General features: G+C 37.4%; 1 protein-coding gene across 1 annotated transcript in view; it reads right to left on the bottom strand.

Moving 5' to 3' along the window:
* The window catches only part of LOC136169338 (complement factor H-like), an 88778-nt gene extending 72937 nt beyond the window's left edge, over positions 1–15841 (bottom strand). The window contains 2 exon segments of the mRNA XM_065937119.1: positions 9471–9659; positions 15784–15841. Coding sequence (XP_065793191.1) covers positions 9471–9659; positions 15784–15841 — 247 coding nt within the window.
* Positions 15842–16074: the final 233 nt, after the last annotated feature.

Below are 16074 nucleotides of genomic sequence, written 5' to 3' on the forward strand. Positions count from 1 at the left end.
AGAGAAAAAGAAAGTCACTGAGAACATTTTTGAATATATTATATTTGAAAACTTTTCCAGCATGGGAAAGAAAATAGTCAATCGAGTTCAAGAAGCACAGAGAGTCCAACACAGGATAAACCCAAGGAGAAACACATCGAGACACATGCTAATCAACAGAGATTAAACACAGAGGAAGAATATTAAAAGCAGCAAGGAAAAAGCAACAAATAACACACAAGAGAAAAGCCATTCAATTAACAGCTGATCTTTCAGCAGAAATCCTGCAGGCCAGAGAGGAATGGCAGGATATATTTAAAGTACTGAAAAGGAAAAATATACAAGCAAGATTACTCTTCCTGGCAAGGATTTCATTCAACATTGATGGAAAAGTTAAAATCTTTACAGACAAGCAGAAGTTAAGAGAATTTAGCACCACCAAACCAGCTTCACAACAAGTATGAAAGAGACTTATAAGCATAAGACAAAGGAAAGACCTACAAGAAGTACAAAATGATTAAGAAAATGCTAATTGGAACTTATAGCATTATATTATATTATAATAGGAAAATGCTAAGAGTAATATAAAAATAATTACTTTAAATGTAAATGGATTAAACTGCCCAACCAAAAGAGACAGATTGGCTGAATGGATACAAAAACAAGACCCATATGTATGCTGCCTACAAGAGACCCACTACAGACCTAGAGACACATAGTGACTGAAATTTAAAGGATGGAAAAACATATTCCATGGACATGGAAATCAAAAGGAAGTTGGAGTGGCAATTCTCATTTCTGACAAAAAAGACTTTAAAATAAACAATATTATATGAAATAAAGAAGGGACATTTTATAATGATCAAGGGATCAATCCAAGAAGATGACATAATTCTATACATTTATGCACCTAACATAGAAGCGCCTCAATGCATAAGGCAAATACTAACAGACATAAAAGGGGAAATTGACAGCAACAAAATAAGTGTAAGTTAAAAATGGACAGATCATCAAAACAGAAAATTAATAAGGAAACATAAACCATAAATGAAACATTAGATCAAATAGATCTAATTGATATCTTCAGAACTTTGTACCCAAAAGCAGAATAATACACCTTCTTCTCGAGTGTGCATGGAACATTTTCCAGGATACCTTGGGTCACAAATCAAACTTCAGTAAATTTTAAAAATTTGAAATCATATGAAACATCTTTTCGGACCACAATACTATGAGACTAGATATCAAATAGAGGGAAAATGGTAAAAACACCAACACTTGGAGATTAAACAATATGCTTTTACATAAGAGACTGGTTCCTGAATAAATCAAAAGGGAAATCAAAGAATTTTTGAAGCAAATGACAATGAAAACACGACACTCGAAACCTATTGGATGCAACAAAACAGTTCTAAAAGGGAAGTTTATAGGAAGAAACAAGGAAAGCATCAAAAAGACAACCTAATTTATACATAAAATAACTCGATAAAGAAGGACAAAAAAGAAACCCAAAGTTAGTAGAAGGAAAGAAATCCTAAAGATCAGAGCAGAAATAAATGAAAAAGAAAGGAAGGAATAATAGTAAAGGTTAATAAAACTAAAAGCTGCTTCTTTGAGAAGATAAACAAAATTGACAAACAATTAGGCAAACTCATTAAGAAAAAATGGGAAAAGAATCAAATCAACAATATTAGGAATGAGAAAGGAGAGATTACAACAGAAATACAGAAATATAATCATCATAAGATGCTATTATGAGCAACTATATCCCAAAAAAATGGACAACCTGAAAGAAATGGATATATTTTTTAGAAAAGTTCAATCTTTCAAGACAGAACCAGGAAGAAACAGAAATTATGAACAAGCCAATTACATGTACTGAAATCGAAAATGTGATTTAAAAAAATCTCTCAAAAAATTAAAGCACAGAGCCTGATGGTTTCACAGGTGATTTCTCTCAAACATTTAGAGAAGAGCTAATGCCTATTCTTAAAAAACTCTTTCAAAAAACTGCAGAGGAAGGAAAACTTACAGACTCATTCTACAAAGCCATCATCACCCTTATACCAAAACCAGACAAAGACAACACAAAAAAGTAAATACAGGCCAATATCACTGATGAAAATAGATGGAAAAATTCTCAACAAAACACTAGCAAAGATAATTCAAAAATACATTAAAAAGATAGTACACCATGATCAAGTTGAATTTATCCCAGGGATGCAAGCATTCTTCAGCAAACACTAATCCATCAATGTGATATACCATATTAACTAATTGCAAGATAAATTCATATGGTAATCAAAGTAAATACAGAAAATTTTTTTGAAATATATCAATGCCCATTTATGATAAATACTCTTCAAAAAATGAACAAAGAGGGAAACTACCTCATCATAATAAAGGCCATATCTGAGAAACCCAGACCAGAGACTATTCTCAGTGGTGATAAACTGAAAGCATACCCTCTAAGATCAGGAAAAGACAAGGGTGCCCACTCTCACCACTATTAGTCAGCATTGTTTGGAAGTCCTAGCTACAGGAGAGGAGAAAAAGAAAGAAAAGGAATCCAGATTGGAAAAGAAGAAGCAAAAGTCTCATTGTTTGCACACAGACCATACTACACATAGAAAACCCAAAAGATACTATCAAAAAATTACGAGAGGTAATCAGTGAATTTAGCAAAGTGACAGGATACAAAATGAATACACAAAAATCACTTGAATCCCTATGTACTAACGATGAAACATCAGAAAGAGAAATTAAGGTGTCAATCCCATTTACCATTGCAACAAAAAATATAAAATGCCTAGGAATAAACCTATCTAAGGAGACGTAAGAGCTGTATACCGAAAAGCATAAGATGCTGAGGAGAAAAATCAAAGACAACATAAACAGATGGAGAAATAGTCCATGTTCCGGGATTGAAAGAATCAACATTGTGAAAATGACTACCCTACCCAATATAATCTACATTCAATGCCATCTGTATCAAATTACCAATGGTGTTTGTCACAGAGCTAGAAGAAAAAAGTCTCACAATTCATATGGAAACACAAAAGACCTGAAGAGCCAAAGCAATCTTGAGAAAGAAAAACAGAGCTATAGAGCTAGAGGATTCAACCTTCCTGACTTTGAACTGACTACAGAGCTATAGTCATCCAGACAGTGTGGTACTGGCAGAAAAACAGAAATATGGGCCAATGGAACAAGATAAAAAGCCCACAGATAAACCCAGACACCTATGGATAGCTTATGTTTGACAAAGGAGGCAAGAATACACAATGGGGTTATAGACGCTCTTCTATAAGCGCTGCTGGGAACACTTGACAGCTACATGGGAAACAATGAAATTAGACTGCTTCCTAACACCATACACAAAAATAAACTCAAAATGGATGGAAAACACAGGCAGAACACCCTATGTTATAAATCACAGCAAGCTCCTCTATGACCCACCTCCTAGAGTAGTGCAAATAAAAACAAAGATAATCAAGTGGGACAAAATTAAACTTAAAAGCTTCTCCAAAGCAAAGAAAACTATGAATAAGGTGAAAAGACAATGCTCAGAATGGGAAAAAATAACAGCAAATGAAACAATTAACAAAGGAGTTATTTACAAAAGATACAAGCATCTCATACAAATCAATACCAGGAAAAAAACAACCCAAACAGAAATCAAAAAGTGGCAAAAAGACCTGAACAGACATTTGTCCAAAGACCTACGATGGCTAATAAACACATGAATATATTTTCAACATCACTCATTATTAGAGAAATGCAGATCAAAACTACAATGAGATATCACCTCACACCAGTCAGAATGGGCATCATCAAAAAGTCTACAAACAATAAATGCTAGAGAGGGTGTGGAGAAAAGGGACCCCTCTTGCACTTTTGGTGGGAATGTAAATTGATCCAGCTACAATGAAGAGCAGTAAGGAGAGTCCTTACAAAAGGAGGAGTAAAACCACCATATGACCCACCAACTCCACTCCTAGGTACCCTGAGGAAACCAAAACTGAAAAAGACACATGTACCCCAATGTTCGCTGCATCTGTTTACAACAGTTATGACATGGAAGCAACAAAGCTGTCCATTGTGAGGGGAGCAGCAGTAACGCAACTTAGATTAGGAGTAGGCCTTCCTACTATCAGGTAGCTTTCGCTTAACAATGACCACTGTTTGCCAATTAGGGCCAATTAGCTTTCACCCATGTTTGCCAATTAGGAAATTAGGAACGGGGTGGAAACCCCCAGGAAAGTCCCGCCCACGCGAAAGTATTCACCAATGAAATTGTTTTGCAAACGTGTAAACAATCCGCTTCTCACTCTATAAATTTGTGTAACAGGTTGGGCTCGGGGCTCTCTGACCCGCACCACTGCGTTGGTTGCGGGCGGAGAGTCCTGGCTTGAGTCAGTAATAAACTTCCCTTCCTGCGAGTTGCATTGTCTTGGAAGCCTTCTCTCTTCCCGCTCGGGGATTCGGACATCGGGCATAACACCATTGACAGATGAATAGATGAAGAAGCTGTGCTTCATATATACAATGGACTGTTACTCAGCCATAAAAAGGAATGCACTTGAGTCAGTCCTAAAGAGGTGGATGAACATAGAGCCTAGTATACAGAGTGAAGTAAGTCAGGAAGAGATAAATATGATACACTAACACAAATATCATAATACACATGGAACCTAGACATGTTGTGCTGACAAACCTCCTGCACAGCAGCAATAGAGACACAGACATGAGAACAGACTCACGATCGGCTGCCAGGGAAGAGGTAGGGGGTGGGATGTATGCAGAGGGTCAGCATGCAAACTTGCACTACCATATGCAAAATAGACAGCCAACGGGGATTTGCTGTATGGCTCAGGGAACTCAAACCAGAGCTGGTAACAATCTAGAAGGGTGGGGTGGGCAGGGCGCTGGGAGGGATGTTCATGTGGGAGGGGGCATGGGTAAATCTATGGCTGATTCTTGTTGATGCTTGTTAAAATCCAGCATAAAACTGTAAAGCAATTATCCTTCAATTAAAAATAAATAAATCCAAAATAAACAACCACCCACCCCCAAAATTCCATATGCCAAGGGACCCAGGAGGAGGCTCACTCATGCATGCATGAGGTAAAAGGCAGATAGATCTCTGTCTTAACTGTGATGCCCACAGCGGCTCAAGAACCATCTCACTTCTCTCTCAGCTGCTTTCCAGGAGTCCTGGAAAACCTATCTTAGAAAATCATGCATGGAGGTACGTCCTTCTGTGAAAGTCCAGTTTTTCACAGGAGGCCTTCCGTCTGCTTCATTCACATACCCTTCCACCCTGTGGCCAGATCCCTGTGGTGACAACTGACTCAGAGGGAAGAGCAACCTTTGGCAGACCACCAGCGAGCATGCACAGAAATTTGGCTTAAATCTGTGGCCCAGAACAAGAACACAAGATTCGTAGCATTGATACATGTTTATTATCATATGTGAAGCAGATCGCCAGTCCAGGTTCAATGCATGAGACACAGTTCTCAGGGCTGGTGCACTGCGATGACCCTGAGGGATGGGATGGGGAGGGAGGACGGTGGGGGGTTCAGGATGGGGGACACATGTACACCCACAGCTGACTCATGTCAATATGTGGCAAAAACCACCACAATACTGTAAAGTAATTAGCCTCCAATTAAAATAAAAATTTTAAAAAGTAAAAAAAGAAAATTAAAAACAGATGCAGTGCTATTTTGGGGGAAGCAAAGGACAGGCTGTCAGTACCATTTCTGGTGCACTAATGTATCTAGACAAAACATAAAAGCACAGAAATTCTGGTGTAACAGGGATGAGAATGTCAGTAGGTGCCACTATAGAAGATCTGAAATAGGTGCAGAGTCTCTAGCAGGGTGGAAGGAAGTTGTTTCTCACCCAAAGGAGACTGATACTTTAATTACAAAAATAGCACCACAAAACACAGAGGAAAACAAACTCAAAGTATCATGACAGCAACAAAGTATAAAAGTCTTCAGTATTCACATCCAAAGATGGCGATGTGTGATTTATCCAGTGAAGAATTCAAAATAACCATTTTAAATAACTTGGTGTGCTACAGAAAATACAGTAAGATAGTTGAACAAAAGCAGGAAAACAATAAACAATGGACAAAACAGGGGGTTTAATAAAAATATGCAAATCATAAAATAACAGAAACTCTAGTGCTGAAGGTTCCCAGGATGAAATGAATAAATTCATTAAAGAGCATGAACCACAGAGTCAAAAAGGCAGAAGAAACTGTGAGATAGATGACATATCAAAGTTATCTTGTCAAGCGAGATTAAAAATAAAACTAAAAATATTTTTAAAAACAAAAGAATGTAAAAGAACAAAGAAAGGCTACACGATCTATGCCACATTGAATGCAGAACTGATTTGCAAATTACTGAAGTTCCAGGAGGAGAAAAGGAGATGAGGCAGAAAATATATTTGAGGAGTAATGTCGAGAGCTTCCCAGTTCAAGGATGATATTTGAATATCTAAGTTCAGGAAGCTTAGAGGTGACCAAACCAAATCAACTTAAAAAATCCTCTACAACACACATTATAATAAAGTTGCAAAAATCAAAGACAAATAGAGAAGACTTCAAGCAGCTTGAGGAAAAAACAAACAAGCTAACAAAACAAAAACCTTGAACTTTACTAGGGAGCCTTCATTTGGATCTTAGCATATCTCTCAGCAGAAACCTACTAGGCCAGGAGAAACTGGGATGATATAGTCCAAGTGTTCAAAGAAAAAACTGCCAAAGAAGAATATTTGAAAATATCGTTCAGAAAAGAAAAGAATATAAAGATTTCACCAGACCAGCAAATACTGAGGAAACAGAACACAACTAGACCTTCCTTGAGGAGGGCATGGCAACCCACTCCAGTATTTTTTCCTGGAGAACCCCACGGACAGAGAACCTGGGGGTCTGCCGCCCATAGGATGGCAAACAGTCAGACACAGCTGAGGTGAAAGAGCAGACACACAGACATTCCCTACCGAAACACTAAAAGGAATTATTCAAGCTAAGTAAATGAATGCTAATTCATTCCATGGAGATACCTAGTACACTGGTAAATTTAAAAATTACTCTAGCTACAATAATTTATTAAATTAAGTACACACCATAAAAATAGGCAAACCATGACATCAGAAAAGATAAAATGGAGAAAGGTAAAAGGAATGAGATTAAATATGTGGTTATGTTCACATATTATCAGCATAAAATACACTGCTCTCTCTGTAAGGTGTTTTAGGTAAATCTCATGGTAAACAAAGCAAGAATCCATACTAGTCACAAATGGTAAAGAGAAGTGTATTAAATGCATACTACTATAACAAAAATCATAAATTCACAAAAGCAAGCAGTCAGAGGAAGAAAGGAATTAGGAAAGTATAAAATATCCTGTAAAAAACCATGATATTAATACATCCTTATCTATCAATAGTTACTCTAAATATAAAGGATTGCATGCATGCATGCTAAGTCACTACAGTTGTGTGTGACTCTTTGAGACTCAATGGACTGTAGCCCTGCAGGCTCCTGTGTCCATGGGATTTCCCAAGCAAGAATACTGGAGTGGGTTACCGTTTCTTTCTCCACTGTTTTCTTCTATCTCAATGAAATTCTTAAGTAATTACTATTAATTACTTATCAGAGAAATTGTCCAAATCCATTATTTGGGGTCAGTAACTGAAAATTATTCTCTGTTAATATTTTACTCCTTTGATTTCTGTGTCCGTTAAAGTCTCAGGTTGTTGTGTTTGCATTTAAAGAAGCAGTCACTCCCTCCAGTCTTTACAGACTGACTTGGGGAGCGAAGTACACTATCATACTGATGGGGGTTTTGAGATTTTTTCAGACCTTTTTTTAAGGATACACCTGTCCCATGTACTCAGCTCTTCCTGGGAGAGAATTCTGAAACTCATATGCTTCTATCAACACAGCAAAGACAGTATCCGTGCTGCTTCCCTGAGGCAATGCCAAATGCTCATATCTGTGTGCTTTCCCACAGACCCACGGGGAAAGATTGGCTTGTACATGTCCCTCAGGTCATCTGCAAAGGCTTAGATGCCACCGTGGGGCCCCACACAGGGAGCTGGCCCTGGGCGGGGATGTGGATGAAAAGAGGAGCCCAGGGGTGAGCAGGACCACAAGCACGGTGTCTGCAATGGTTTGGGGCTCCCTGGTGGGGTCTCCACGTGATCAGCAGGACCCAAGTTCCTTGAAGATTCTAGCCCTGGGGGCTGTGCTCCTGGCCTCTCCCCACCCCCCAGCCCGACAGGTGACCCCAGTGTCCTGGACAAGGGGAGAGAGGAGTGCACTGGAAGATGAGGACCCGCACTTGCTCACGCGCTCTCATCTTCCCCACAGGTGAAATCCTGTGCCGAGGGCTCTGTCTTGGCGCTAAGCAGGGCCACTCAGGTGCAAAGTGCAGCTCCTCCTCTAACCCTCAGGGATGCTTCCAGTCTCCAATCTTTGTGCTCTAGCAGCTGCTGTCGTGTCTCTGCCAGACTCCTGGACCCCCACAAAGATACTCTTATCCGCAAATGACGGTCAAAGTCTGCGTTTATATCAGGAGAGACAGTGAGACTCCTGCCATCTTTCTGACCTCACTGTTATTACAGGTTTCTTTTTTGTGGATCTTTTCCTATTTTCTTGACTAATGTCTATCAATAAGTACATGTACTTTGTTATATACTTATCAAAAAGTCTATAGGTACACTCACAGACACTTGTAAACAATAAAAATAAATAGTTCCTTTGGCAAAACAAGTGGTTGATAGAAACATTTTGCAGTGGATAATGCAGCTGAGTCTTAGAAAATTATGAACACGCTGGGATCTCAGCCCAGTTTACTCACTGACACGGATGCATCTGGGAGGAGGAGACCATCCATTCTCTGTGCAGGTCATTGTGTTCTGATTGTTTTCAAGACTGTAGCCGTCATAGCAGTCTACTCTTACAGTTTTACCCTGTAAATATTTTTCTTCACGACGTGGGGTACGTCCATTTTCCAAATAATTGAAAGTACATTGTCCTTAGGATCATAAAAGTAATATGAAAGAAATACAACATAAATTTGGTAAAATAGTACATTTAAGATTAACCTTATAGAATTTACATGGGAATGCATTAGTATTCAAATATAACATGTAATAATAAAAATGGAAGCCACTACTACCATGTTTGTAAAAAATGAAAAATATAATGTTCTACATTAATTGTCTTTAGTTTTTTGATTAAAATATGTATAAATGATGCAGATATTCTTGTAAAACCTCTGTATCTCTCACAGGATTTACATGAAAAGCCTCCAGTAAAGGGAAGATCTATTTGGATGTTTTTGCTCATAGAACTCATCCCTTGGCCTTACTGTTGTTACACAGCATTTAACTGTACTCACTTATATACTTTTGTCTCTTCACTCTTTCCAAGATTTATGCGTGTAAACTTAAATAGGTTTGCTTACTGAGGCATGGTTCTTCTGGAGACCATCCTCCTGCTGTGCAAGTCAGGTAATTCCAGTAATGTTGTGTAGGAGGCACAAAATGCTGATCACAGAAATAGACAAACTGTTGATTTACACGTGCTGGAAAGTATCCTCTGTGTGAATAACGTAGCCATCCATGTTTTATGACTGGATAATTACAAGGCTTGCCTTGGAATAAAAAAAGCAGAAATAATGTTTTACCTCAGTATACAATCAAATTAGAATTAATGTTTCATCTACAAATTATATTCTTGTTCAGTTAATTACACTTATTGCATTATGGTTTCTAGGAAAAGAAACGTTATAGAAAATTCAGATGATTGAAGTATGTAAGGAAGCCTTGCTAATGAAGATCAAATTATGTCTTGTGGGTCATATTATGTAAAATTTGTATGTGGATTCTCTTGATAGGAGACTATACAGACCTATTAAATGAATTCTCCTTAAGTACAGAAGTCCCAACCTTGTTGACTAAATTAGCATCTTCATCAAGAGATGAAAGTACAGATTTTATCTTGTGGCTCATCTGCCTTCTTTTTCTTTCTTTTCCACTCTCATCAGAAAACAGAATCCTGACATTTATTCTCAGACCAAGTCAATGTAGGAAGAAAACAGATTTTTTTAAAATTATCATTTATTAGTTTACTTTTCTGTTTATGGGAAATATGTGATATATATAGAGAACCACAACAATTTTTCATTGATTAAGTCATACAGTGACATTCTTATTTATCCATCAAACTAGACATTAAGATATATTTTCCTTTGCTTGTCTCATCAGAGAAATGAAAAATGAATAATTCTTAATATCCAAATGGTTAAGATGAAGGGAAACCCTTGTCACTTATGGTCTAATTTTAATTGGAGAATGATATATTTTTCAGTATTTCTTACAAATATTTTAAATGAGGTATAACATAATCAAATTTTACTGTTATTATTACATATTGAGTAATTTTCACATATATGCTTACTATGTAAATTATTAAATTTGAATCTTTGCAAATCTTAGCCCATTTCTTTAACAACGACTTGTCAATTATACCCTCTCATGGCCAATAGTCTGAATCTCTCATCACTGATAGATTTTCCCCACTTTTTTGAAGCTTGTCTACATTTTTAAGTTTGAAATGCTTATATAGTTTGATTCCTCTTAAGTAATAGTCTAGGTTTCTTCCCACTACTTTTTGGAGATTAAATAATTTTTCTTTATTCTTGACTTTTACAAATTTCATCTTGTATGTTAAGATATGTATATCTTTCAATTATTCTATGTTGGACAAGTTTGAGTCTTTGTATTTGCAAGAGTCAAGTGAAAAGAACTCAATTAACTTTGTCATTACATTGTAGAGGAGAGATTTGAGTTCTGAAGATATGATTTCAGAACTAGTACATTTATCATTTTGATGCATCAACGAATATGAATACAGTAAAATAATCCACTGAGACTCACATCCAAAAGGTACACAAAGAGGGCATAATTAAAAGTAAGCATCATTACAATCACTGGCCTGAGGCATTTTCCTCGTCTACTCTCATTTGGTCACATGTGAATCTGTCTTTATCTCTCTAACCAGATCATTTATTGAAGCACATATAATAGTCCCCTATAGATGGAAGGACATCGATTTGGTCAGGACTCAGAACAGCCTCATTCTTCTCTTACACTCCCACCAACACAGGCTCAGGTCTCATGAGTAGGCTTGGCTGTCCATCATAATGTTGGCTCAGACTGATCTCAAAATTGATGAAAAGTATTCACTAAGTTTTAAAGTGTTTCTAGTCTTTCTGTGGAGAAGGCAATGGCAACCCACTCCAGTACTCTTGCCTGGGAAATCCCATGGACAGAGGAGCCTGGTGGGCTGTAGTCCCAAGGATCACAAAGAGTTGTACATGACTGAGCGACTAAGAACACAGCACCATTTTCGTATATCCATCTTAAACAAGATTAAATGTTTTTCTTAAAGTTCTTGTGCAGATTAAATCTGTTTCATATGCTAATATCTTCATTTTAATGGAACTTATGCTTTGAAAATTCATTTTAAATGTATGCTTGGAATTACCATTAAGGTCATTGAACTGTTTTATATCATTACAGTTGTCTTTCATGGAATAACTGGCTTAAGTATGCTGAAATTTTACCGTGTACTGTTAGAAAGAGGAGGATTGTTTTAGAGGCAGCAAAGAAGTTGAGGAGTAAAGAACGCATCCCCAGAAAACACTCTGTTCAGTTGACCTGACGCTCTTCTCTATTTTACGGTTTTAGGGAAGTCCACACCGCCTTCCACACTCCTCTCTTCAAACATTAGAGCCTAAGTCCTCACCACTGAGTGTTCAGGACTTAGCGTCCGTTTCTAAAGATCACACATGACGGACATGACAGTGTGTGACCAAGTCATACCTGGTGTAGAGGCTTCCTCCTCCCTCTCTGGGGTCCCTGGCCCTGAGGAAAGCGAGCTGTCTCTCAAGCAAGCTGCAGAGATGCCCAGCTGGTCAGGTACTGAGACCTCCCCACAACGCCAGGAGAGTGAGCCAACTTGGAAGCAAAGCCTCCAGCCCAGCTGAGCGTCAGGTGACAGTGGCCCAGGTCAGTACCCTTACTGCCACCCATGCACAGTGACTCAGAACCAGACAGTGAAGGCCCTTCCTCACTCCTGACCCACAGGAGCTCTAAGAACATGGAGGGGTGTTGTCCTACGCCAATGTGATTTCTGGGAAATTTGTTAATTTGGACTGTGTCTCTAATACAATGGCGTCCCAGTGGGCCCAAGTGGTAAGGAAGCCGCCTGCCAATGCAGGAGACACAGGAGAGGCAGGTTCCGATCGCTGGGTTGAGGAGAACCCCTGGAGGAGGGCACTCCAGCATTCTTGCCTGGAAAATCCCATGAACAGCAAAGCCTGGTGGACTACAGTCCATAGGGTGGCAAAGAGTCAGACATGACTGAGCAACTTAGCATGCATGCACACAGGCATCTAATACAATAGGCGCTATGTGATATTATTTTAATGGCTTCGATCCAGTATTACAATTATTTTGCATGCTAAGTCATTTTAGTCGTGTCTAGTTTTTTGTGACACCCTGTGGACTATATCTTGCCAAGCTTCTCTGTCCATGGGATTATCCAGGCAAGAATAGTGGAGTGGGTTGTTAGAGATTTATATATTCAAAAACACAGCCATATTTTAATTTTGAATGGCAAATATTTAAAGAGTTTTTTTTAAAGAGTTTTTAGTTTACAAAAATGTTTTTATTCCTTATTAGAACTGACTGCTTCAAGAAGCAAATAATGCCTCTAAAAGCCCTGGATTAGTATACACAGTAGGGCAGATACTTGGATTTGCCCTACTGTGTAGGGCATTGTGCCCCATTGTTGTGTGTTTAAGAGAAAGAAATTTCACAAATAAGAAGAAGGTCAAGATACGAATGGAACGTCTGGTACACGTTGCAACATTTCCGTGGATCTCAGGAATAAAACCCTTTTTACACTCATAAGTGATTGTATCTTGACCTCTGTATTTGCTTAATTCAGGTCTGTACACACCGTTTGGAATATGAGGAGGATCACATATTATTTCTGAAAAGAAAAAAGGTATGTTCACAATATAGAAATCACATTCCTTAAAATAATCAATGATATAAAAATATAAAGGTGGATGTTATTAATTTGTTCTTAGTTCAGCACAAAAGTCAGTAAAATGAGCACAGCCTCACACCCCTCCTGCTGTATCACTTACATTTCCCTTCACTGTGTTTCTCATCTGATGTATCTGTACCCTCGGTACTCTTGAACCCTCTTTCTCCACACTCAGCGCACACTTCATGATATTCCACATCTGGCAAAGAATTCGTGATGTATCACTTCAGCTATTCTTTCCACTTTCTGCAAGTTTCTCAGCTTCTGCATTTCTCACAAGTACTGCTGGCAAACATTCTCCTCCCTCCAGACACTTGTTGCAATAGCACACCCTGTCCTTTTGAAGTAGACTTAACTTCAGGGATTGCATAGGGCAATGAAATTAATGTGGAAGGAATGTTTTCCTTTGGAGAGGGAGTTGAAAAAGTCATTGAGTTTTCCTGTTCTCTTTCCCACAGTTGCAGTGATTAAAGAAGAACATGGGAGGTCATATCTTCATTCCCTGATTCTTACAATTAAAATAACAAGGAGCGTCCCTCCTGACCTATGTTTACTGGGAAATTTGTTAATTAAGACTCTATATCTAATACAATAGGCTTCCAGTTGGCACAAGTGGTAAGGAATCCGGCTGCCAATGCAGGAGACATAGGAGATGCAGGTTCCAATGAAGATTGGAAGTGAGCATGCGTAGAAAATAAACTTTAGTTTTTTAAGCCACTAAGATTTTGGAGTACATTATTCATATTGTAATCAAATAAGCTAATCCAGGTTTCAAAACTCCTCTTTCACATAAAGACTCAGGTGAAAGGTGTCTGTTGTAAACACTGAGCTCTGCCATTGTAGGGCAGATGTATCCGTAGACAATACAAATAAGAAATGGGCATGTCGCTGTTTCAGTAAGTCTTAGTTTGGAAATATGCCCGTAGTCTTATTCTAGTTGATTAATAAACCAGCACTCATATAGCTGGGGATCAGGAGAAACTGAATTAAATAACATGTCTGCCTGCTCCTCAGCAAGAATAATAGTGATGCAGCCTTTCTTATAAGTGATCTGGGGCCTGAGCGGCTCTTAATTGTAACACTTAAGATTGGACAGGGAGCTTTATTGTGCTGTAAATGTTGTTCATGAAGAAAATTGCTAAATGGACTAAAACAACATGCAACAAATTATGAGATGAATAATGCAGAGTGATGCATATTCTACCCACACCTGGAATTTCATGAGGTATCATAAAACTTATTAGAGGTTTCATTTACAAAAACTTGAAGACAACTGGATTATTAAACAAAATGAAAGACAAAAACATCATGATGAAGAACCTATAAATATTATTCTTTGGAGTAAAATCTTTGTTTTTAATATGATTTAATTGTTTATATTAATACATTTATATAATTTAATTCTTGTTTTTCATTAATTTTTATTGTAGTTGCTTTAAAATGTTGGGTTAGCTTCTGCTGTACATCAAAATGAATCAGTTATATGATATGTATATATATAAATATATATCCTCTTTTTTTGAATTTCCTTCCCATTTAGGTCCCCAGACAGCATTGAGTGGAGCTGCCTATGATACACAGTAGGTTCTCATTAGTTATCTATTTTATTCATAACAGCCAGGACATGGAATCAACCTACGTGTCCATAAAGAGAACAATAGATACCGATGAAATGGTACATATATACAATGAGATATTACTCAGCCGTAAAAAGCTATGAAATTGTGCAGTTTGCAGAGATGTGGATAGACCTAGAGACTGTCACATAGAGTGAAGCAAGTCAGAAAGAGAAAACTAAATATTGTATAATATTGCTATATTGGAATCTAGGAAAATGACACAGATGAACTTATTTGCAAAGCAAAAATAGAGATACAGGCATAGAGAATGTATATATGGCTACAAGGGGAACCAAGGGTAGGGGATGAATTGGGAGATTGAGCTAGACATATATACACTATTGTGTAAAAAATAGATAACTAATGGAAAGAACTTATAAGTTTAAAAATAAAAGTGACAAGTTTTTTTTTAAGGTTGTCAACATTTCTATTTCTCTCTGAAAATAATTCTAAAAGTATTGGCACTACACTGGAAATTAAGACTGTATTCCACATTTTGTAAAAGGAAAATATATCTGATACCTAAGCTGGTTTTTTAAAAGCCTTAAACTAACAGTGATGTTAATAACCTTTAATAGGTTTATTAAGCTATAATCACAATACAGTCAATTGAACATATTTAAAATGAGATTTGAACCTGTAAAATATATATTTGAACCTGTAAAATTATAAAAAAAAAATAACCATTGTTCTCCAGAGTTGCCTCATATTACAAGTAAGACTCTTCTAAACACTGTGGAATATAATCTACTTTTCAGTGACACAATTTCTATTCACATTTTCACGAGCATATTCACATGACCCCATAATCTATATAGAGTGCCTCTTTGCACTGTGGAACTCAGATGGCATAGAAGAGTATTCATTTCTTTTCCCTTTTTAGGTGAATATCTGATCATTTTTCCATTAAGGTATCCTTATGGTTATCTCACAGTGCAGACTATTTTAACCAGTTTATTTGATCAAAAATACACACAAAGGAAAGTAGACAGTTATATTTAGGAGCAAGCCTGAGTGTTCACAACTGTTTCAACTTACCTTGTCCATGAGCAGTGTAAAACCACGAGGTGAGAAGGACATTGATTAACAACAGCATGTTAGATGTTCCCAGGGTACATTCACACAAATACTCCAGTTGCACTGTTTAGGGTTCAAAATCTGCCTCATTTTCAGTTACCTATTGTGAGTGAATTTAAATGCATTACAATGAATCTAGTTAATTAGTGCCATTGTGTAAATATCAAAGTTCAAAGTTTTGAAATGACCCTAAGTTGTTTCTGTTGGTAGTTTCACAATAAGTTATTGTATTCATCACCTGATATCTATGTG

This window comes from Muntiacus reevesi, chromosome 5, assembly GCF_963930625.1.
Source record: "Muntiacus reevesi chromosome 5, mMunRee1.1, whole genome shotgun sequence".
In the NCBI taxonomy this organism is placed as follows: domain Eukaryota; kingdom Metazoa; phylum Chordata; class Mammalia; order Artiodactyla; family Cervidae; genus Muntiacus; species Muntiacus reevesi.